General features: G+C 37.1%; 1 protein-coding gene across 1 annotated transcript in view; it reads left to right on the top strand.

Moving 5' to 3' along the window:
* Positions 1-1,359: 1,359 nt before the first annotated feature.
* Positions 1,360-25,379, top strand: part of LOC148423195 (contactin-associated protein-like 5) — a 156,710-nt gene continuing 132,690 nt past the window's right edge. Inside the window, exon 1 of the mRNA XM_088414813.1 lies at positions 1,360-1,638. Within this exon, the coding sequence (XP_088270939.1) occupies positions 1,461-1,638 (178 nt within the window). The 5' untranslated portion in view covers positions 1,360-1,460. The remainder of the gene's footprint in view (positions 1,639-25,379) is intronic.

The raw sequence follows: 25,379 nt of genomic DNA, 5'->3' as shown, positions 1-25,379 counted from the left end.
ATTGATTTGAAGTGCTCTGGAAACTAAATGTTGCTTTCTCAAGCCCTAGTTTCACATAGATGTTCCTATGAGACATATTTATTTTGTCCACCGCACAGTTCAGCGACCCGAGTTCAAATTCAGCTCTCTCCGGCCTTTCCGTGTGGAGTTTGCATGTTCTCCCCTAGCCAACATGTGTTCTCTCTGGGCACTATGGCTTCCTCCCAAAAACATTCATGGCAGGTAAATTGGACACACTAAATTGTCTTTAGGTGTGATTGGGTGCGTGAATGGTTCGTCTCTGTATGCCCTGTAATTAGCTGGCTGGTTCAGAGTGTCCCTTGCCTACTGGGATAGGCACCAGTTGTGGAGGATAAGCGGTTCTAGAAAATGGATGTATGTGTATATATATATATATATATATATATATATATATATATATATATATATATATATATATATATATATATATATATATATGTCCAGGCAGGCATTACAAATTTGCAACAATAAAATGCCTAATATGCCAATAATATGCCACATTAATATTGATTGAGGCCTTTTTTTTTTTTTTTAGAAGTTTGAAAAAAAAAAAGAAACTTAATTTGAGCCTGAAAGAGATAAATAAGGGATAAGGGATTAATCCGTTTCGGGGTTGGGCTCGTAAGGCGAATTCACCTTATGGCGGGCAATCCAAACCTATGTTAAATACCTAATGTGTTTAGAACCCCAGGTAAAAACAGCAAAATTGAACATACATGTTAGAAATTCGTCCCAAAATAGTATAGTAAGTGCTACATATATATAATACACATGTATACAATCAGAAAACATCATAAATAAAAAATATAGAAAGGATTTATTTACCTTTGAGTGGCGCATGTTATGCCCATATTCCCCAGTAAGGGTAGCCTAGGCTAGGTTCGTATTTCTTGATTATCTCCAGCATCGTTTCCATATAAATCATCTTCTTACTTCTCTTATCAACACCAATAGCAATCTTGGAGGCATTGATGCCAACTGGAAATAAGTGCAATTAACAAAAGATTCTTTTGCTAAATTACAATACAATAATACAATCTGATGTTGAACATATTGCTAATGTCTTTATAATCTGGAAATGTCATCGACCCAATATTTGAGACTGTACTATAGCAACACTCTAGTATCCATCTAATTGAGGGTCTACAGAAAAACAAAGTATGTGCTGCAGGCAGGTGTCGCCCCCTCCTCCTGGTGGGTGGGTGTTTTTTATAGTGGGAGGAGGCAGGAGGAGGATGGAGGCGGGAGAGGAGAGGGATGCTGCTGGCTGAGTGAGTGAGTGAGTGAGTGAGTGAGTAAGTGAGCGAGAGCGGATGCTGGCTGCCTCACACCGCCGCTGTTGTTGTGGAGGAAGAGGAGGAGGAGGGTGCAGCCTGTCGCCGTCGTGGGAGCGGTTTGCTCTCCAACGTCACACTCCTTCTCTCCGTGGACAGAGGAAAATGAGGAGCCCGCGCTCCTCCTCACCAATCGCTCTCCAACTCGCTGAGGATAAAATAACATTTCATAAAGGGGGAGCGAAGACAACAGAAGAACAAGGAAAGATGACTGGGCTGGCGCACATGCTTGCCTTCTGTGTGACTTTCTGCGCCTTCCGCGGAGCGTCTGCTGCCAACAACTGTGAGTAATTGAATGCCTTTAGGAAGGGAGGGAGGGAAGAGTTCACCTGTGAGTTGCAGCTCATTGCCAAGTCAAGAAAAAAGAGGAGAAGGGGGGGGTCTTTGATGTGGGATATGGTGTCATTGTGACGAGAGGATCATTGCATGCCGACAGATGCTGCAGCGGCAGGAGATCAACTTTAGAAATCCTTAATCGGAGAACACAAATAAGTTATTTTCATCTTGCTGGGAGAGCCAGTGATGATGACGATGATGATGTCGAGGAAACAGGTGGAAGTCAAATAACGCTCAGTCCAATGCATGCATGTTGCTGTGCCCTGGCCCTGGGGAGTTTCTGTGTGTGTGTGTGTGTGTGTGTGTGTGTGTGGGGGGGGGGGGGGGGGGGGGGGGTCATTAAGGCTGCATGTGAGAGTCAATGTGTGCAGGCTCATGTTGAGGAACTGCTGAGTGGCCACAAACACTGCAGAAGGTTACTGTTATTGGTTGGCCTAATGATGCTCCCGCGGCAATGCCCCATTGTTTCCCGCTTTTATTTATCCCGCCTGCATGACTATGTCCTTTTTTTTTTCTTCCCCGAAACCAAGCTCAATATCATTTGTTTGCCACTTTTTCTCATTTCAGCCATTTACACATAGACCCAAGTGAAGATAATGAATCCCACAGAGCCAGGTGAACATTTCCTGGACATTAATACAAACAGTGCACAGATGCATCATGGAAAACTGTACCAAATTAGCAGGGTTTTTTTTTTTTTTTCTAATCAAGCATAACCTTGCTGTGAAAAATTGGATCAATAAATACACACCGCAGTCAAGTATGGGCCCTAAAACACACTATAAAAATGAGACCCACTTCTCCATACTATGGGTGCAGAAACCAATAAAACCTTTATTACTTCTATCAAAAAGGTTATGTTCATAGTGTCCATGTGCAGCTGTCAGACATGTACCAAAAAAATAACCAAAATCAAAATTATTACACTGTATGAGTTCAAACATTTGGCATTGTTCTTATACGGGAAAAACATAGAAATAATTGTCTTTTAAGCTGAACATATTTTTTTATGTGTTTATCAACCCGTTAAAGAACTGCAATTTAAAAAGGAGTGTTTTGATAATCCACTGTACCATCGAAATCAATGTGGGATGTTTCAATAGAGACTTGACAAAAGCTTTAGAACAGTTTTATTCAAGTCCCATGTATTGAAATGACTCTAACAACGACTGAAAATTAACCCTAACCCTGAACAAAATAAACTTTGTTTTAGTGCTATCAGTTACCATTTGAAAGCATTGATAGTTCCACTATCTTTTGGGATATTTACATTATGTTTCTATTCCTGACTGATAATTTCTTCAAGTTCAGCGGGCCGAATTAAAAAGCTTGACAGGCCGCATACGACCCCTAGCCATTGTTTGCCCATTCCGGGACTAGGTTATAATGATTTATATTCCAATTAACCTCATTGCAGGAATTATGAATATACAGTAGTGAGTGATAAGGAAAAGGTAGGAGTAAATGAGATCCCCTTGTTCTTACTCCTTTTGAAATATGCTCGTTCCATTGAAATGTTATTGTGTCATTCCCACACAATTTCAAATTCATTTGTTCATTCATTTGTACTATAAAGCCACCGTATATTGTCATCTGGTAGTTGCACTTAGTGTAAACATATTATTCTTCCATAAGCTTAGCCATAGCCAAAGCCATAGCAAAACAGAACAATATCAACATTGACCCTGTGATGCTTGCTGGACGAGCATTTCATTTGCCGTCCTACATGAGGCATTTTTTGACTATATTGACCTGTTTTTCTATTAATTGCTATTGGCTATACTGTATTGTATTTTTGAGGTACATTAAAGGTGTATTTTTTTGCTCATCCGTCAGTCATTGGTGCCCCGGCCCCACTTCGGTCATCATCGGTCTGCCATTTTTTTCAAGCCGAAAATTGTTATCGTCAGTCCGTTGCTGTGTCAGCCAATTGGCGGTCAGTCACTCCTTCACGTTATTCATGGCCCGCCTCCCACCCAAAAATTCTGTCATCCTACAAAAAAATTATGATTAAACCTCAGAAAAAATATTATTAACCTTTGTGCAGTATTTGTCTTAATCCTTTGATCTTTAGAGCTAAGCTTTTTAACATCAAAGGAAAAGCATTGAAAGAAGACACTGGGCATCTGAAATTTCATCCAGATTGTGACAACATTTCAACATTCAACATGGCGTAAAAAAATATCAGAAAATGAGAGGAAAAGGATTATGCAGTACTCTCTAGAGCTTGGCCTTAAACAAAAAGCAAAACTAAGCTTTGCACTTTTCCCTTTAATCAGTCAAATTAATTAGACATGCTTAAGTGATAGTAAACCAATAAAAAACACAATACCTAGGGTGTGATCCCTCGGCACTAGACCCTGATCAGCAATCATTTTCAAGAAGGAGCATACATGTTCGATAAGTACAGTCGGGCCTAGACTGCAATTAGCAATCACATGCACTAGGGAGCATGCACAGACTGATGTGATTCAGGGAAGGGATTCAGGCAGGCTTATCGCTCTGAAGTCTTAAATAAAGGTAATTTAAAAAAAAAACATGCGTCATTATCTTAATCATTACAAGTAAAAAGCAAGGTTTTGTTGAGTTTAATTGACTAGATAATACTTTTGTTTATTTATTTCTTACCATCTGAAATGGATTTCCTGTCAAAGAGCCAATCGGAGTGAGAATGTGAATTTGCTGAGTGCCCATTAGCTACTTTGCCTGCATCCCAGAATACTTTATTTAAACAATGTGCTAGCGACCTATTCATTCAAATCATATTAAAAAAGCAAAATAACAACAAAAACCTTAATTCTGAAGAAGATTGTTTTTTTGTTTTTTTTACTTAAGGTCTATACAATGCACTGAGCGAATTGTGTATAGTATACATTTCAGTTCATGAAACCAAACAACGCAAACATTGACAGCATACTGCAAACAAATGTTCCAGCACTTGGCTAGTTATTCTTTGCCGCATATATGTATGCTTGCTGCTTATTTAGACTGTGTTTACACTCCCATATGTCCAAGAGCAGTTTAAACATATGTCAAAAATTTGGAAGATTCAATTGGGTGGGGACAAGCTATTTCCAACAGTGAGATTCAAGAATCAAGAATGTTATTGTCATATGCATTGTAACACTACAAAATGAAATTCTTATTCTGTTCACTCACCCGAGCAGACTTACATTCCAAACAATAGAGAATAGAATAAAGTCAGCAAAGAAAAACAGTAATAGGGCAATAAGGGCAGTGATAGTGAAGCACTATTAAAGCAATAGACTCAGATTCTGAACAAATTAAGCAGTAGATTGAGTAGAAAAAAATATATACATATGAGAATGATCGGACAAAATATAATGTAGTGCAAAACATTATTTATGGCAGCTTTTTGGACTGTGCAGGATTTGTAAGGTGCTTGTGTGCATGCGGTAAAATGACTGGTGATGACACGGATTGTGACTGATCAAAATTAGACAAAATGTAGTGTTCAATGGTTTTAGTCCGTCGTTTTGAAAATGTTTTCGTCATTCAGCAGTCTGTTGGCAAAATGTCGTTCCGTTGCCGAGAGACAGTCTATCAGTACCGATGAACTGCACACCCCCGCAAATGACAAGCTGTCTAAAATAAACATGCCATATCATTGTACTGCCAGCAAAGGCATTGTCGTTGAGTGAAAAATGAAATTCACTAAAACTGGATGAGACATTTTGCTAGCTATGCTTCATACAGAACAAACTACAATCATAATTTCACAGGAAAGAGCGCAATTAAGGCACATTTCTCTGATGTGAGACTTTAGTTGACCATCTACGTATCCATCCATTTATTTTCTATAGCTGCTTAGCCTCAATTTCTGAGAAATAACAAAACACATATTAACAAAGTTATCCATCAATTTTCTATACTGCTTTTCCTTCTTAGTGTCATGACAGAGCTGATGCCAATTTGACCTGTCTTTGGGCGAGACACCCTGGATTGGCAAACGACTCCAAAGGAGAGAGGCTCCAGCACAACCACTTCCTCATGAGGATATGCGGTGTGGAAATGGATGGAAAGATATTGGGAAGATTTATCATTTTTCAGCATACAAATATCATTTGCCAATGATGCAATCATGTGGGCGTTTAAATGCAAGTCTGAAGAGTGCAATCACAAGTCAGCACAGTTATATAAGTGTGTTCTTTCATTGAAGGCTGCATATTTGACCATGAAAAGTTAGCTTTACGTTAACAGTGTAAGACAAAATAAAATGTTGACTAAAATCACTTTGACAGAAAATTGACTTTACCTGGAGGTTGCGTATTTTTTGCAAGTCTAGCTTAGCAAGGCAGTCTAATTGCACATTGGTAGAGTTTTCACAGATGTACGCAGTTGAAACCGGCTTTTGTGGGCATAAATACAGCCTACTTCCCATCCCATTGAAGCAGCTCCTCTAATTCAGTTTAAATTCATCACAAGAGAGGTGCATGGTTTATTGAAACAGTGGCTCGACTTGAAAAGAGAGTTTCGGTTTCCAAGTGCCACAGATAAAAAGGTAGATAAATTACTCCTTTTGCCCCACAGCAAAAATTTTACATGCATTTTAATCGTTCACACAAATGAGTTGTCAACGTAAAGCGCTTTGAGTTTCTAAGGTGAAACTGCGCTATACCATTTACTCAGTATTACAGTGATAACTAAAAATGACTGTATGTATTTCCTAAACTACTCTCCCACATACGATAAAAGCCATGATTATTATTATTATTCACTTCTTATTGTTATCCTGCATTTCTACATAATGGACATTTTTTTTCAACTTAAGTTACAATCATTATTTTTACTTTTATATTTTAACTCACGTATGACCACTTGAAACCATCAAGAAACTGACCTTTTAGGAAAAAGAGTAAAGAAAACGATTTTCTTGCTAGGTGTTTGTAGTATGACACATTGCAACATTGTGATGAAACTGACCTTTTGGGAAGAATGAGTTAATACGGGTTTCTTGTCAAGGTATCTATAAATAATTATTCTAAATTATGTGACAATGCCGTCTATTCATCACATAACATCACCTAACACACTTGTATGTTAGCATCCATATTTATATCACAGGGAGACTTGTGATACTTACTCGGTCGACCCTGTTTGCCTGCACCAGACAGGACCGGAGCGATCTGGTGATTTGCACTTGTTTGTTTCCTGAAAACAATCCCTTGTTTTCCACAATTCCCTGGTGCCATTAGTTTCCATACCTGGAAGCATCCTGTTGGAGGACAATGACTCTCCAGACAACACATGGCATGTATGCATGTTGCATTTATAAAGGATATTTTCATACAAATTCTGCAAAGATATGATGGATGGATTGCCAATTTTCCCGAGGTCACTTTCTCTGAGGAGAATCACGCTTCACACCATTTCTAACAAGCTCTGCATTTGTGAAAAATACCAACAGAACACCCACGATGTAATCTAATTTGAAATTGTAATCTTGTCATTGGCAGCTTTGTACATGCCACCCGGGGCAGAGATTCTCGAACTGCGGTGCCCCCCAGGGGATGTGTGAGATTAAAAGAGTAATGGTAGTGTAGCCTAATGTTTATTACATAAGATTTCTATTCTTATTTTATTTTTTGACACTTTGTTTTTCCCTTTTTCCCCCTATACAGGCAGGGAGTTATGTTGTGAAAGAACGAGGGATATTTGAGACCACTTTTTACAGACCGATACTAGTATGCGTATTCCTTAATTCTTTCGGCCTCGCATAACCCTAACCCTAACCCTAACCCTTAAAATGTAATGAAACTACCGTATTTCACATACTATAAACTGCAGCGGTATATAGGGCGCAGAAAAAGCGTAGAGAGCAATGTCCACTATTTTCATAGACAGACATCTGCATGCTTGGTGTAAAAATGGCTGCATCTTCATTTTGGTGCTGGGACAATTCTCAATGGTCATATTTAGAAGTTTAGGAGTTTTGTTGCGCCTGACTGACCATAACAGATCAATTGACAATGTGGTGAGAGGGACCCCCATTTTCACTTCTGCATTTTTGTGCCGGGCAAAGTCGAGTTTACCCTGTCTCAGAATTCAGTAGACACTGTTGCGCCCAACTGAACTGAGTGCTTTCTTCCCTATACACACAAGCCCCCATATACACATGAAAATTTGTTGGTAGAGGCCCTTATTTTGGTAGACAGACATACAGATGGGTGAATCATCGTTTTATGTTGTTTGGGAATTTGGTAGTCCATGTGCACCTCTCTAGGCATTTGGCCGGACTTGCATCTGCCAATTTGGAGACAAAAAGTAGACAAAATTCTGAATCAATTAACAGGTAGTCTGAGTTTGGGCTTGAGTGGTATAATGTGATTTGGCAGCTGTTCTGCGCTCTGTAGTCGATATCACTGTATTTCATTCAAAAGATGACACTGGCAAATCTATGTAGAAACAAACACATTCATAATTGTGAATATTAATGTTATTATTAATAACTATTATTATTATTGTTGTTGCTGGGCATGGTGGAAGACTTGTTAGCACAGCTGCCTCACAATTCAAAGGGTTAGGGTTCAATACCAGCTTGCCCCAGTCTTCCTGTGTGGGGTTTGCATGTTCGCATGCCCCCTTCCTCGTGTTGGTCTTCTCCTGGGTGCTTCTCCCATATTCCAAAAAATGCGTGGTAGGTATATTGGAAACACTAAATTGTCCTGAGGTGTGTTTGTCTCTTGTGTGCCCTGCAATTGGCTTGCAACCGGTCCGAGGTGTCCCCCGCCTCAAGGAACCTAGCTCAACTACCTGCGTCGAACTAGGTCCTCATGTATTTGGTTTTGTTGAAAGATCGCACTTACCTCAACATAGTGAAACAATTGATTTAATCCACGCAGAAAAATGGGAAGTACACGAGATCTCGGACCACTGTTACTATCATGAGTAGCCGTAACAGTGACAATGTTTCATCTTTTGCATCCAGTTTGCATACACTTTTGGGGGTTGTGGTCTCACTGAAGAATGCAAGTGTGTAAGTGTGTGCGTGCATGTGTGTGTGTGTGCGTGCGTGGGGATGGTTTCTTCAAAAGTCTTTCATTCGCCAACCATTCTTTTGAAGGGGAAGGAAGTCAGAGAGCCATCAATCCTGATTGACAACTGAAAGCAACAGCTGGCCTCCTGTTCACATTAGGATGGTACTTCTCTGTTGGAGGAAGCCTTTGGTTTCTTTAGTAGGAGACAATCCGTCTCAATGTCTCCTGTGCCAAGACTATACAGTATCTGCTTTACCCTGACATTATGTTGTTTGAATTTTTATTCGAATAACACAGTTTCATGAACACACTATTTTACTGATACATTGCATTTGTGCATGACACATATTTCCATTACGCCTAATGCCCGTAGATGGCTCAGATAGGCACCAGCAAGCCAATGACCCTAGTGAGGATAAGTACATATAGACAATGGATGGATGGGTGTATTACTATTTGTAATTTTATAATAATGATAAAATTGTACTTAAATATTTTTTAACAGACCCAGTTACCAACCTAAATTATGTGTGTGTGTTGTGGGAAGAGTTTTGTGCAAGGTGGTCTCCAATTGCTCCCTTCACCTGTGCGGTCAAGTTCATCTTCCACAATGTGAGTTTATAAAGGTACAGTGGATGCATCAATCTGCTGCACGGACTGAAGCAAGTCAATTCCAGCTCCTGCATTGTCTCGAACGTTTTGCCTTAACTGATCTGATCTAAAGTGGAATTGGGATAGCCAATTCAAATAGCTGGGAGTTAGCCGTGTTCCATCCTACAACGGTGGAGACGCCCATTTCTACCAGAGCTTGCTCAGTTCATTTTATGGACATTTTATACGCTTTGTCCATATATGTATGTGTCTCTGTAAAGAGATGATTTCACATACTACAATTATTTCTCCAGGGAAAAATGAGCAAGCTTCTTTTTGGGAGTGAGAGACAAAATGGGACACAAAATTGGTGCTAGAGGAAGTCAAAACAAAACCAAAAAAAAAAAAACAACAACAACAAAAAAACAATCAAGGTTGCATTGGCCTTGTTTGTGACCTTTCTTGTCACTGGTAAATCCCAAAGCCCCATCTATGAATACTCCCAATGTGACATCACATGTTATGTGATATGACATCAGTGATATGTTGGCCCATTGCTGATGTGTGGACAGGAACATGACTCCTGCTAAGGAGAGGGAATTTGGCATGGAACTGACCGCTACTCGCTCATTTATGACAGCCGGCTGCTTCTCAAATGTGAGTGGTGATGGCGTCTGACACGTCTCCGCCGTGATGAATCGCCACAATGCTCCAAAGAGCTGCCCTCAGAATTCCCGGGTGCAAAACAACACAGGAAGGAGACGAGAGGGTGGTGAGGGGTTAGAAGCTTGAACATGTGTCACCTTCTCTTTATGCCACTTCTCCAATTTTGGGATATTTTCGAAAAAGCAGTGAAAGAGGCAGAGGCAGTGTATACATCAGCGTCAGATCATTAACACCCTATTGGACTGACCTTTACTGTAATTGACGAGGAGCCAGAGAGTTATTAGACTGTGTAGTCAATCAATAATTTCTCCCGTTACTGTCCACTGAAGTGGAAATTGATTTCTGTTAGTGGGGCGGAACATCGTCAAGACATGATGTTTTAAGTTTAACGCTTTGTGCAAACACGGGCGTCTTGGCCCGCAATTCAAATAGTGTAGAATTGAATTACCGATATTGTGAAAAAGACAAATATTGTTCCAATTGGTAAGTGTTTGGAGTAGGATTTGGAATGAAGGGATGCATAGATAAATGGTCACTCACCAATAGAAAACCTAAATGTGAAAAAACAAGCATATATTGATGAACAAAAGATGTCTTAGTCTCAACTGTGGTAAATCTCAAGTCAAATGTGTGTGTTGGCTTCAGGTTTTTTTTTGTTTTTTATTTTTTGCTAAATGGGCTTGTATGTTTCTTTTTGTTCTCCATTTATAAAAAAAACATATGCCCTGAAATGGCAAATTCTGTTCACTTAAAAAAAAGTAACTGTAACTTTTTACAGCTCTGCTCTTGCCACATATCCTCTTGACAAAAAAAGTGTACAATAAGAGTATTTTTTGGTTGTTCAAGTTTCCCATGAGTTATAGTTTCAAATTTCTCCAATACATAATAATGATGAAAAGCAAAGGAAATTGTCAAACTGTTATAAAGTGATTTTCTTTTTAATACAGTCATCTTATCACAGTCAGAAATGCCCTCCAAGGGAAGTTTTAAATGTGATGTGGCCTATGAGAAAAATTAGTTCAATTAAATTCACGTTAAAAGCCTTGGTGTTGATGAAAATCATATTTTATTTTTTGACAAAGTTTAATACACCTATATGGTGATATTTCTTTTATTATCCTCTTAGTGCTAAGACAGACTATTGCTGTTATATATGAGTTTGCTGTTTTACAACAGAACATATAGAAAATTGCATGCAGATTTTTTTTTATTAACTATTGTCTCAGTTTGGAATATTTTTACTTGAAATATGAATAGAAGAAAAGTTGAGTAATTTTTTGAATAAAGTGTAAATTTCTCATTTATGTTCAACACTTTAAGTCCTGAGACTTAACATACAATTTCCGCATGTGATATCGCTGTTTCTTCAGAACAGTTTTGAACAGTTTTATTTTGACTTGAGTTTAAGGATGTTTTTCTTTACATGAAGGCATCCACACAGGAACAACTGAGCCCATTTAACTTAGGTGCTAACCAAATCAGCATCACCAATCAATCAATCCTTCATAATAATTACCGTGTGGTGCTTTATTTCATGCATTGTATTGATACATGTTCGGTGTGTGAAGAAAGCGCCTCACATACCAGTATTAAGACCATTGTTCACTACATTGTATTCCTAATATTTATTCATATGTGGTTTAGATACCTGTGGAGTGGATTCAAGAATACATGATTTTATTTATTTATTTTTCTCATGAACTGATGCATTGGGCTGGCATAATAGGGAGTAAGATGATAGGCTTGTTTATGAAGATAATTCATAGTTTCTAATTGACCATTCACTGCCTGTACATTAGAGAAACTAACAAAAGATAATGATATTTTATTGCCTTCATATTGGTACCCCAAAAGATATCGACTCCCGTATGCAGTTAAGAATGAACTCAACCCATTGGCCATTATTCGTAGAACTATGACGGAATAAATGCATTGTTAATCTTACTTTCCAGAAGTGAAGATGTCGCAGTGATGACACATGGACACAGTAGGGAACATCTGCACCTCTTCCTTATCTGCATTACAATAAAAGCATGAGGACAGAAGGCGTAATCGAATGCGAACAAGATTAATTTAAGTCATACAAATTTCGGAGACTGCCCCAGGATCTTATTGATTACGTACCTCAAAAGGTTAAATGCGACTTTTACGAGGCTGGTTACTGCAGATCTACTCCCATCCATAATTCAAATTTAATTTAATGCATCCCTGATTTAATTTTCACTGGGTGCATCCCTAATTTAATATCCACACCAAAGTCATTGTTGTGAAAATCTCATGCTACCGCGTCATTTACACATGATTAGACTTTTTGTATGCTCCTTCTTTTGATCCCACATTATCATTCCCTCCACAAATTAGCAAGTTATTTTTACTTGAAAGGAAACTTTCAGGTCAAGATTGTGGATTTTTCTTCAGCATGCCAGAAACGTGTGACATACGTATTTAGACACTCCAAGTGCTGTTTTTCATAATTGCATTAATTTTTGATGAGAGTGATTTGTTTGGAAGAATAATTGGTCTAACTATCAGCCCACACGAAGAGGATGTGACAACTGGAAGAAACATCAACTGTTAAAAAATGAATACATATTTGCATATTGAGTTACTTGTTGTGTTGATGAGAAAAAGGGAGCATGTTTTATTTTAGCTAGTTTCCTCCCATAATATATTCATTTTACATTCCCATCTGCTGGCCATTTGTGAACAAACACACATTTCAATAAAAGTACTTAAGGATCAAAATATTACAAAGTACTAAATGCAAAGCCACTAGCATATATGGTAGACAACATTGTATCCTAAATGATTGGAGGAGCCTGTGTGTAGTGTATTTCAAAGCTTGAAATCATACGAACAAATCAATAGAACGTGTTGCCACAGATATACAGCATATCGTATATGAGATGACCCATTTATACAAACCATATGCTCATCTGCTAAGAGATGAATCAGAGAGCAACTCTTAACTCACTGTTTTTGCGATTTTTTTATAAGCGACAACACCGGTATTGAGTACAACTCAGTATATTGAAAACTTGGATACACTGTTGGATAATGACAGTGCATCTTGATAATAGCCTTCACTATATTGACACTAAAGGATGGATAACCAGTGTATTATCGTTACAGAAATTTATGCCACGTTATAATATTGATTGTTAATGCTACTTCTATCTTGAAAGTGTATTGTGCCTACATAGTGTATTGATGTTTAATGCAGTTGTATTGATGTTGTATTTTTGAAGAAAAAAGAACCCGATACAGTATATTGTGAAAATGAATTTGTTTCGGTGATTGGTATGTGGGCTTCTTCCCATCAGAATTTTATGAGACAGTCCTGAGTCTAGCAGCCTTTTTTTGTTCCGTGCAAATGATACACAAAAATTAATAAATAAATAAATAACAGATTCAATTCAAATAAAACATCCTGACAATAATTTTATTAAACCTAAAACACAGCCAGGAGGTAAAAAAAAACAAAAAAACAACACAGGTGGACCAGTCCAACCCATGAGTAGTTAGATGCCAATAACAACACAAAACTATTTCAAAACAGAAAGGAAGAAAAAACATGGAACTGAAAAAGACAAAAAAAAACTCCACTGTGAAGGAGGACTAAATAGTGCAAGAGGAGAAAATTGTAACTACCCAGAACAATTAGAATGACAAGAGTACAAACACTTTGTAAATTATACAAGTTTAGGAATAGACAGCATGAAGCAAAAGGAAAAAGGTCCTTGCCCACACAAGAATGGAGAATGAATAAAGAAATGGTAAATACACAACTGCTTACACTATGGGAGCAAATCAAAACTCGAGAGTTTTGTGAATATGGGGAATCGAAGCATGTGATCGTAAAGTAGCAAATGTCAAAGGATTAACAATATTCCGATGATGAGCTTTCATCATTTCAGTGCTCGTGATACTAACCAATGATTATGATGATGATGATGATGAGCTGCTACTGTGTGCTGGAGAACAGAAATAGCTCATCATACACATAGTATCTTAACATACAGAATATTAACAATTGTTGCTGTAATTGGCTTGACATATTTTTTCTTTTGTGTATATATACTAATAAGGGGGTATCGAGGGCAAGAAAAATGTGTCAAGCATTTTTTTTAACTGAGGTCCACAAATTGTTTACTCATTTTAGCCCATTAAAAACCACAACACTGCAAAATGAAACCACAGGACATTAAACGTTGCGGCGAAATTCTTTTGCAAAATTACTTTTTTACCCATGTTTGTCACAGAGAAAAATGCATGCAAAATATTACTGTGGTGTTCTATCAGTATGGAAATCTTTGTTTAAAAGAATGTCAGTGGAAGGTGGTAGAAAAGAATTGGCACGAAAACATTTTTCAATCTTTTATTTTTTTTGAGGGACTCGAAGATGGGTGTTATACACTCCACATGGTCCACCATAATTTTTCATGCCTCTTTTGTTTTGTTAAATAAAATTGTCAGGTTTGTTTGATATCGCATGGGACATCAACTTGTAAATAAGAATGGCAAGACATTTTAAGAAGTGTTTTTTTTTTTTTTAAACCATGTATTGGAAACGGATTTTAATTCTTTGAACAATATATTTAAGCTTAATAATTTAAATGAAGCTTCATGGTACATAATCAGGATGTTGGAGCCAATAACAAATTAGAGAGTTAATAAAACAAAAAAGAGGTACTGTATTACTCCCCTTACAAATACAGTTATCCCCCCTACTTCGCTGTTAATGGGGGGTGTCAACCCCCCGCGAAGTCTGAAACCCGCAAAGTAGGGTATCAGTTCCTAGATTTCTATATAGCCGCAGTAACCATAAACGAACCCTTTTTTTTTTGCATTTTTTGCGTATTTTATTTCCTTTCTCCTATCATTTAACATTACATTATCCTTATTAACATTATTGTATATTCATTAAATAACTATTACTACTTAGTTTGTTGAGAATTTGTTCTCAGGACTGGTTATCTGCACTAAGACTCCAGTACGCAAGTCATCACGTTGAACTTCACATTTATTTTGGCTCATGTGTGGTGTATCATGTAGTATATGTTAAATAATAAATCAACAACAATGTTAAAGTCAGTAAACTAACATATAAACACTTGCCGAACTTTAATCTATGAATTTACTGTATTTTTAGCCGACATTAGCAGGTTAGCAACAACTAACTATAAAGTGCAATCTCTACACAAACAAACACATAAACAGAATAAACACTCATCGCTTACTAAACATAGGCCGTAGCGTGAGTTATCAACATAAATGATAATAAACTATAAAGATGAGCTTGCGTTGTCATTCACTACGCCACCGTAATGAACTCACAGAGAACTTAAAACAGGAAACGGAAATGCAACGCGACCCGACATATTAAAAGCATGCATTTCAAAATAAGATAACAAACGTCCCAAACTCTAACACTTGAAGAATTCTTAACATAGTTATTAACTAATATTCCTTATTTATTTGATAAATCCAGTACTTTATAATGTACTTTTTTGCTTTTTTCAAGTTTTTTTCAAGTTTTTTTCCATATTTTAAATTATTTTTTATTTTGAAATATTTTAAACTTTCCTGGAAAAACCCGTGAAGTACTGAGACTGCGATATCTGAGACTGCGAAGTAGGAGGGATCACTGTAGTTTCTTTGCTTCATTTTCAACCTCCATATTGGGGGTGGTTTGACTCAAAACCATAAGATTTTCTCCACATGTCTGTGTTTGAATAACATGAATTTGAATGTGAAATAAGTAATATCATGTAATTTAGAAAGCTTAAAATGACAATATAAACTTAAGTTCGAACTAGTATGCATTCGTTTTAGTGCGTTTGCACTTTCAAATGCACTTTCGTCAAGCGCCGCCGTATTGCCTCTTTGTTGTCAACTGCATGGATCATTTTTCCGGTGGACTTTCACTCATTATGATAACAAAAAGACATCTTGATTTGTCCGTTCAAAGACAGCTTGATTTGTCCGTCTAAAGACAAAAATGCGGGAGCAGGGGCATGGCATGTACATTTGTGGCATGGATGTCAGCAGGTGGGGGGAGAAACAGCTATGTCAAAAAAAAAATAAAGCATTGAAAATTCAAATGTTTTATTGTTGCAACATTACTTTCAGCATTTGCAGCTACAGTATATGTACGTGCATTGTCTTGTACTGTACTTCTCGTTTCCGCCCCACCTCCTCCTCCTATTTGCTTGTTGATGAAGAAATGTGTCTAAAAGTACCGTAATGTCATCATTTTAATAACACACACCATGTGTTTTAATTGGACAGCCATGATATGTGCAAACACTGAAGTCATATTTGTAAAATTCCCCCAAATGGAAGTAAAAAAGGGGGGCTCGACTTATACACGAAGTAACTAATCACAGAATTGATCAGAAAATGGACTATATGTACAGTATTTAGACAACGTCTTCATTTACTGTCCTGTGCCAGTCCTGCCCATAAATAACCAAAATCTGCCTATAATCGATAGCCAACAGTGATACAATCCACAGATAAGGGGGCATAGTATCAAAGATGAAAGTATACATAATATTACAGTAACTCACTATAGTTTATGTTTAGGAGTATGACGATTCCAAAAGTTTTTTGTTTTTTTAAAATTTATAATTGGGTCAGGAAAAAGGTAGAGTATTTGGAGAGTTACACAGTTCTCAGTGATACGTGGCATTTAACATTTCAGAACAAGTGTGCCAAGAGTGTACATATCTTGTCAGCTCCTGTCTTTGAAGCAAGTGTACCTAATGAAGTGACCTGTGCGTATTTCCTTATTAGCAGCCTCATTAAAATGTGTGTACCTTGAGATAATATGCCTCAATGAGTGCTACATCTGCTTTTATTGCTACTAATAGTCAGCCTGTCATCCCACAGTGGACGCCCCCGATTCCTCGCTGCAATTTGTCAAAAATATCTCAAGATGTGCAGAATATCCTGGAACTATTTTGGCAGACACACACAGTCACTTATAAGCTGTTTGGTACTTCAGTCAAATATCCCACAGGCTTCCCAGGAAGCTCAGTCCTGTCAGAGTAGGGATCAGATCTCAGAAAAATGAATCGCGACAGTTGAACAGGCGGCATTTCTCAAATAAGTTGTATTGATGCGGGAGTGCTTCCTTGAATTCAGCCGCTAATTGTCAGCCGATACCTCAGCTGGCTCGCTCGAGCAGAGGTCACCCGACAACGAAGCCTGATAGTTCACGCAAAGTATCAAGTTGGCCTTTATCGATAGAAGGCGAGGGTCCGGGGGCTGCCATGTTATGCGATATTGTTGCTGTGCCCTTTGATATTATCCACGCTGCGGTTGGGGGCCCACCGCACAGTGAAGCTAGCTTGTTGTACTTTTGATCAGCATCGAACAACATTCTCACATTATCTTTATTTACACAAGTGAAGTCAGATAATCAAGCTTGAGACTTGGGGCATTGCTTCCATTAAGAAAAATGAACATTTATTTCATGAATTGGGGTGGACTTATATAATAGGTATGTACCATATTTTTCGGACTATAAGCTGTCACTTTTTCCTCATGTTTTGAGTCCTGTGGCTTATAGTCCAGTGCAGCTTTCTGTGTTTTTTGTTTGTTTTGTTTTAGTTTTGTATTTTTTTGTTAGCCACCAGCAAGCAACTGTTCGAGGTGTCAATTTATGGAACAGCTATCAAATAGAACTGAAAAGATGTGAATCAATAGCTGAACTCAAAAAGAGTTAAAACAATATATTATTTTAAAAATATGTATGTCTAAATTTAATAGGAAAATGTATCAAAATTTGGGTAAATTTGTGGTGTAAATTCTATATACAGTGCACAGTCTATGTGATTTTATTTATGCATTTATGAGTATGAAATATATAGAATGTGTTAGTATGTTCACTAAAATAAAGATGCTATTGAAGTATTGTTTTCGATTTTGAACTGCTGTTTAACAGAGATATCCATCCATCCATTCATCCATCCATTTTCTATAAATATGTTGGGACTAAACAACCAGGCATGTTCAGTCTGTTAAAGAGATGATGTTGCTGATTGGCAGACAGTTACAAAAAAATTAAATAACAACAAAAAAAATTATAAACTTAAAAAAACTTAAACTTACGTATACCATCTTTTTGCATAAAGATCTGATGTTATTACCTGCGGCTTATAGTCCAGTGCGGCTTATCCGTGACGAAAATCTTTTTTTTTTGGCTCATAATTTGCTGCTCCGGCTTTTATACCAGTGCGCCTTATAGTCCGGAAAAATACTGTATGTAAAAAGACAAATATTCTCCCTCAGTAAAAACTCAATCAATTTTGAGGTGTTTTACACAATAAATTTGGGAAAATTGGGAAGAAACAGCTTGATTCCAGACAAAGCCATGGAAGGGAGAAGGCAAGCCTTTTATCATTTCCTGGCTTCACTTGTCATGGTCAGTTGTCCTGTAAAATGTTGAGCAATTGCCACGAAAAAATCATTTGCACATACCTATTCTCATCCACGTCTTGTAACAGAAATAAAAACGAGCGCAAAACCATTTTGGATTTTTTTTAATTTTTAACAGGCCGAGATGAGGAAAAGCCATTATCGGCATACAAAATCCAAAATATTGTAATGATCGATGATTTATTTATTTATTACTGCTAAGTGGACTTGCTTTTAAATGGAGTTCTAATATCCAATGATCTGCAAACACGCCTACAACAGCTATTCGGAATGCATAGTGTTTGCATATCTTGGTAACTTATTGAGCCGATTGAAAACAGATCCGGTGTATTAGCACAACCCCTTCGTGACAGAACTGTACATGCTGTTCATGTCTTCATTCCTCTCATTAGTGTGTCATTGAGTGGCTTTTGAATGAATTGGGTTAAACTGATAAACTGGTAATAGCAGAGATGTCCACATACAATTTGGGGGCAGATTGATCCCCCTGTTTTGGCATTATTAGTGACATGTAAAATGATTCTGAACAGAAAAATTATGCACAATTCCTTCAGAAATGTCATGGGAAGGGGGCTAAGGCTGAATTTCTTGTTTATTTCTATTGTGCAATGTAGGAGTTATGAGCAATAATTGACAAAAGGAGCAGCTGTGTTATATGATGGTTGTGAGACATGTCATTTGCCTGCCAGAGCACATCATGGACTTTCTATGTGGAATATTTTGGAATTTATTTCAATTGCACAAAGTGGCAATTATTCTTAATAAATGGGGCAGATTAAAGTATCGATTAAAGTATGTACTAGTAACTAATGAAAGGTTTGGAAATACTTTCTAATTCAGGTGTTGTACATTAAAACTTCAGATTTTAACATTTTGAAGGAATATTGACGGAATTACTTGGTGAACCAAAAAAAAACAAAAAAATCCTACTTGATAATTTAGATTTTTAGAAGTAGGCAACTTTTTGACTGGTTTATAGCTTAGCACATCTTGCTGTTTTCTTCCTATGACCTGGACTGACTCGAAGTTCACAGCTGTCCATTATCAAGAGCTAATAGCTTGAATTTCTTGACCTCTTAAACATTTGAATGCTACTGAATGCAACTGTGGATTATTTCTCATGATTTATTCACTTTATTTTTATTGTGCCAGTTGGTTGTAATCATTTATTAATAGAGAGAGGAGCCATCACATTGATTTCATGACACATACATTGAGTGCACACAAATCAATTAACTTTCTGAAAATAACCTAGACTCCATGCTGCAATACTTTTGAATCGTTCGGCCTTGGTCAAGGTCCGTACCCCACTGTGTCATTCTAGATTACTTTGTACCCTCCTTTACAGAGAGCCTTTAAAGTGTTCGGATAAGTAGTTGTTGGTAATGGATTAAGGGACACAAAGGTCTGATGTGGACTGAAATCAGACAAAAGGTGGAGAAAAACATGGTCCATTTAATCTAGTTGCTACACAAAAGGCCGCTCAGCAAGACGAATGAAACCAAGAAGCTGAAAGAAAAGAATCCCCGAAAACATGACAGGAAGTACAGGTGCTCGACAGAAACAGGAACAACGCTTTACAGGTTTGGAATGTATTAAGTTTCTTCCAAGGTATCTTACTTGAGCTTTATATGTGTACTGTGTGTGTGTGTGTGTGTGTGTGTGTGTGCGTATGTACAATGTATACTGTATAGCAGATTTTTTTTAACAATGTTCATCATTTTAATTTAATGAGAAGCTAAACCTTAGCAAAATGTATGCAAAATATACAAATACAGAATGACATCCTCATAAAATAGTAGCAAGAACTATTAGTTTTGAGTGAATTAAAAACATATTTACTGTCATGCAAAAAAAAAAAAAAAAAGACTTTAATTGACCGGCAACAAGTCAGCTGAGATAGAGTCTAGCTTCAATGCCAGAGACGTATTTTCACATTGTTTGAAGAGTTCAGACATTCAATCAGATATTTAAAGGGACAATGTGCAAGATTTAGACCGTTTTTTATTACGGACAATAGGAGGTGCTGCAATTAACACTGTCCGTAGCAATAACAGACGTGGCAGCCTTATGAGGAGTGCCACGTGTAATATAATTTAATAAAAACTACACCTATTTAAAACATACTGATGGTCATTAAGAACACACTTATTTGCAAGGTTTTTTTTTTCTTTAAAATCATTTAACTTATTCTTTTCTAATGAAAAATGGTGTAAATCTTACACATTGTCCATTTAACCATTAATTGAATATGTAAGTGTCTGGAAATTAAAATCCTTAATGTACTTAGGTATCGATTTAAGTATCTGGAATTTATTGTCTGGACTCTAAAAAAAGGAGAAAATACATCCCTGGCGTTCAATGAGTGAATATATATTTTTTTAAATTTAATGATTTTCACATTTCTCAAAATGCGTTTTTGATCTACAATTGCTTGCTAATGAGGCAATGAAGCTAGGAAAACTAAAATGGAATTTTATTTTATATTGCTGTTTTTGACAAAATCATTGGAAATTGACCCGGTTTGTTATAAGGAGGCGTGCAAGTTGCAATTTTTGTTTTCTGAACTTCAGTATAGCTGAAAAGTAACAAATCTACTTGTTAAATTGAATCGGTTGGTGGACAAAAGGGGCACTTATTCCATTTTTAAATGTAATAATGCTAATAAATTTTGTTGTTGTTCTTTTGTTCCTGCAAATATTTGCAATTGGGGTCCTTGGAACATTTGCTTTATAAAAAGGTGTCTGTCTCCAAGAGTACTACTGCTTATAATAGCAGTAGTAGTAATAATAATAATAATAATAATAATCATAAATATGCCCTGCTCCACTTGGAGCCTGGGATTGGCTCCAGATGATAAAGAGTTCAGAAAACAGATGGTTAATAATAATCCTTATAGTCATTATTATTACTTGATTATTTAGTTTCAGTTCAAAACATTGGTGAAAGAGGCAGAACAAAGGGGTGAAGAAAAAAGAAAATAAAATAGGAGTAACAATCCAAAAAACTCAATGACCGTTAGAATTTACAATTTATTAACATCGACTGAGCTTTTTAGCAGCAGCAATCTGCCACGCAGTAAAGTGCATCATAAAATATTGTCACCTCTCACTTTAAAAATAAACACTCATCCACGTATACGAATGCTTCAATATATGCACAGGAAAAGGAGACTTTAAGGGGCCATAATTATGAGAAACGATCATTTTCATTGGCTTTAGAGAAGAGTATGCTCGATAAAACCTTGACTGAAACCATTATGAGAACATGTAAAACGTCTCCAATTCAAGCGGTGTTTATTTCACTCACATTGCACAGCTGAATGTCTCCTGGGTTGTGTAATTTGATGCAAAAAGAATTGGAGGGGGGGCAAAAGGGAAAAGGAAAACACATATCTTTGGGTCATTTAGAGGTTATTGTTATTTTCTTGGTTCAATAAAGGATGGTGGTGAAAAATGCCTGGAAGCTAAGTTTATAGGTGCACCTGTGCATTAAAGACACAGACATGATCCGCAGGATTAGACCGCTCCCCGCTAGTAGCCTGTCTATATTTTTAGATTTCTTTTCTTTAATACCCTGAAAATATATTTCAGGAGACTCGATATCTATGTGTAAACGGACGCTTGTTTCTATCTGGTGAAGAAGCATGTTTATCTGATTGCTAGCTTTAAATATTCATTCCATGTGGGCAAGACTAGCGTGCACTCGGGGCAACGCGGTGGCGAGAGCCTTCAAGATGAATATCCACGCTCTGTGATTGACTGCTCACAAACACTTCATGGCCGTCACAATTAAGGGAAATGAGTGGGTCGTCGCTTAAAATGCAAAGCCTACATAGAGCAAGAGAGTGTTTCTGCTTTGATATGCACACAGTTGCTGCCAACTAAAACGAATAGTTGAATGCAAACAACTGCGGACCTCTGCCAAGGCTCTGTTACCTGTGAAACCGTTGAGTGAGTTACCAGAGCAGCCTACACAAAAATCTCATAATCCATGGCAGGAATGTCGAACATACGGTCCGTGGGCCGGTTCTGGACCACCAATGGGTTTAATTCAGCCTGCAAGTTGATTTGGTAGATAACACAATTTTCCTGCATTTTTTAATAAATAAAAAACTTGAAATGTTTTATGATTAATATCGAGGTTGTACTTGTTTTATTTTGGGCAACATTAACAAAATAAAATAAAAGCTTGAAGTTGTTGTTTTAAAAATATATAAATAAGTACCAACATTTTATTGGTACGGCCCACTTGGGAATAGATTTTCTTCCACGCAGCCCACAAGTTTAAACAAGTTTGACACCCCTTATCTATGGTTTTAGGGTTTCATTTATTTGTGTGGAATTGAATGTTGACTAATCCTGCCTCAAAGGGACAATCTTGTAACGTTTCGACAGTTCTTTTAAAAAACAGAAATAAAACACTGTAAATTCCAATACAGTAATGTGTAAATAAATGTGTTTTATCAAATCAACATTCATATAAAATATATATATATATATATATATATATATATATATATATATATATATATATATATATATATATATATATATATATATATATATATATATATATATATATTTTATTTTTATTTTTTTTCCCTCTGGTTTGTCAGCCAATCTCAAGTAAAAATGGAAAAAAAGAAAAGAAATAGAATGTCTGTAATACCAGTCTCAAGTAAACGAAAGGAGAACTAAGAGTGTAGTCCGCTCCACACAGCAAAAGTGCACAATGATCGCTTAGGAAGTTAGGACGACTAGCTATTCTACATATTTGAGTTCGCCACCTAACACAAAAGAAAACGCCAGCGAAGGCACCGCAATACAGCAATTTATTTTCGTTATACCCCGTATGCTTGATTCGCAATCCTGCATTCTACTTGACTGCTAAGAGTTGTGTTTTAATTCCGAAAACGTGTGGACGTGTTGGATTTTGGCCATAGAGTCAGTATTGTGTAGCGCTTGTATCGGTGCCGATGGATTTCTCACCTCCAAATGTGGCTCTTTTGTTTATGTATGCGGAAACATGGTGTAATTAACCTGTGTTGACATATTTGCCCAAATTTTGTAGATTCCGCTCTATTGTGCACTGAAACCAATGGCGAAATGTACCAGGTATTCGTTTGCTCCCTCGCTCACTCAGCATATGCTTCCAAAGTATGCACTCTCTGAGACATCGTAGTGTACATGCTGCATTTACAAAACACTAGTAAACAGCAATTTTGGATTCTGCACAATGCAGCTTTAAGGTTCCTTTGTTCGATTTAAACAACACTGTGTTTCAAATTATTACGCACATAAGACTTAGGTTTAACTTTATTTGATCATTATTACTGTTAAGCATTTCTGAATGAGAATACTTAGAGATACTCTTTCAACAAGAACAAGATTTTCAACACTAACAAATTCGATTTCGTCCATAAATTGGTTGATGACCATCATTTCTCAAGGAATTTAAGAAATGTGTGTTTGCTCACATGGTGTTCACTTTGACACTAGCTAGCACAGTTAAAGCACAATTGCAGCTCAGCTGTTTTCTGGGATTGGTCATGTGACATTTGTCAGCTGAGTTATGATTTGTTGTTTGCTGAGCCCTGACTACATGTGAAGTATTTTCGGTAGGCTGCACTACACCCGAAATGAGAGCAGCACCAAAAAATTTCGAAATAACATCCACACACTCTGGTTGTTAGAATACTGCACCAACAAAACAGAAACATGTCTGGTTGTGGTCATGAATGGGGAGCACCCCCTGGTGGTGGTAAAAATAGCAGTTAAACCCTCAAATCAATACTATGAAAGCATCTTCTTCTGTCTCCCTGTGTTTATCATGAGATTACCCCCTAGCGGCGAGCCTGCACCCATTCTTGACTGCAGGAGGGCAGACAAGTGATGAGGCAGAATTTACAGCCCTCTTTGGCTGGCAATTTCTTTCATTCAGCATGGTATGTTCTTGGTCAGCTTCTGACAAATCTGAATCAGTCTAGCAATTTTCCACACAATGCTGTTGGATTGCTGGACCATCTACCACCACGTCATATACCCCCTGCAGTGAAGTATGCATTTGCGCACGCCGTCTCGACAAATACATTCCTCAGGCTTGCTTTAATATAAGCAGAAAAACCAATTAAAAGTGTTGGAATGCACTTTTTCTTGATAAGCCATCTATATCATTTCCTTCTGAGCACCACAGGTACAGCAGTTGAAACAAGCCTATATTTCCTTAAACAGTGAAAGAAATGTGTTATTAAAAAGATTTCAGTATTCCTGTTTTAAGCGAAAGAGAGGAAAGTATTGATGTTTCAAGAAAATTATCATAATAAGAAATAAGTGTGATTCAAAGAGGAACTTCAATTTGGACGGAGCACTTGATGGTTGGTGACGCCCATGTCCCCAAAATGTGATGACCTCAGATCTCTGAGTGATATTTTGAGGCTAAATAATGGGTGAAGAAGTTTAGGCTGCTTGAAAAATATCTCTGAAAAATATATTGGGTTTCATCTGATTGTTCCCTGCCATCAAAACAGATAGACAGCTGTGTCTTCTGCTATAAAATTGTTCTGATGCAAGGATACAATTTCTGCAATGAATGTGTGAGAGATTTATGGCACATCATCCCCTGACCTCAATCCAATTGAGAGCCTGCAGCCCACCCTAAAAAAAAAAAACAAAAAAAAAAATAAAAAAAAAAACTATACAGCAATCTCTGTTAGGCAATTCTTCTATCAAATGAGTTAAAGGTGTAAACTATCCGAGGACTTGGAAGTTGAATAGAAACGAATTATAAAAGTGTATTGAAACAGGATGATGTTTCAATGGTTGAGATAGCAGTGAGATTTTTTTCTTTTTATGTTTTAATCTCAAAGTACTGACAGAAATATGATATATTTTGCACCTGTTGTGCATGTGGAACACTACATTTGATGTAATTCTGCAAAAACTACTGGCGTTATCATCACGAGAACTTTGTTGATATAAACAACAAC

Source organism: Hippichthys cyanospilos, chromosome 5, assembly GCF_059441005.1.
Source record: "Hippichthys cyanospilos isolate Australia breed blue-spotted pipefish chromosome 5, RoL_Hcya_1.0, whole genome shotgun sequence".
Taxonomy (NCBI): Eukaryota; Metazoa; Chordata; class Actinopteri; order Syngnathiformes; family Syngnathidae; genus Hippichthys; species Hippichthys cyanospilos.
This window is presented reverse-complemented; position numbering and strand designations above follow the sequence as displayed.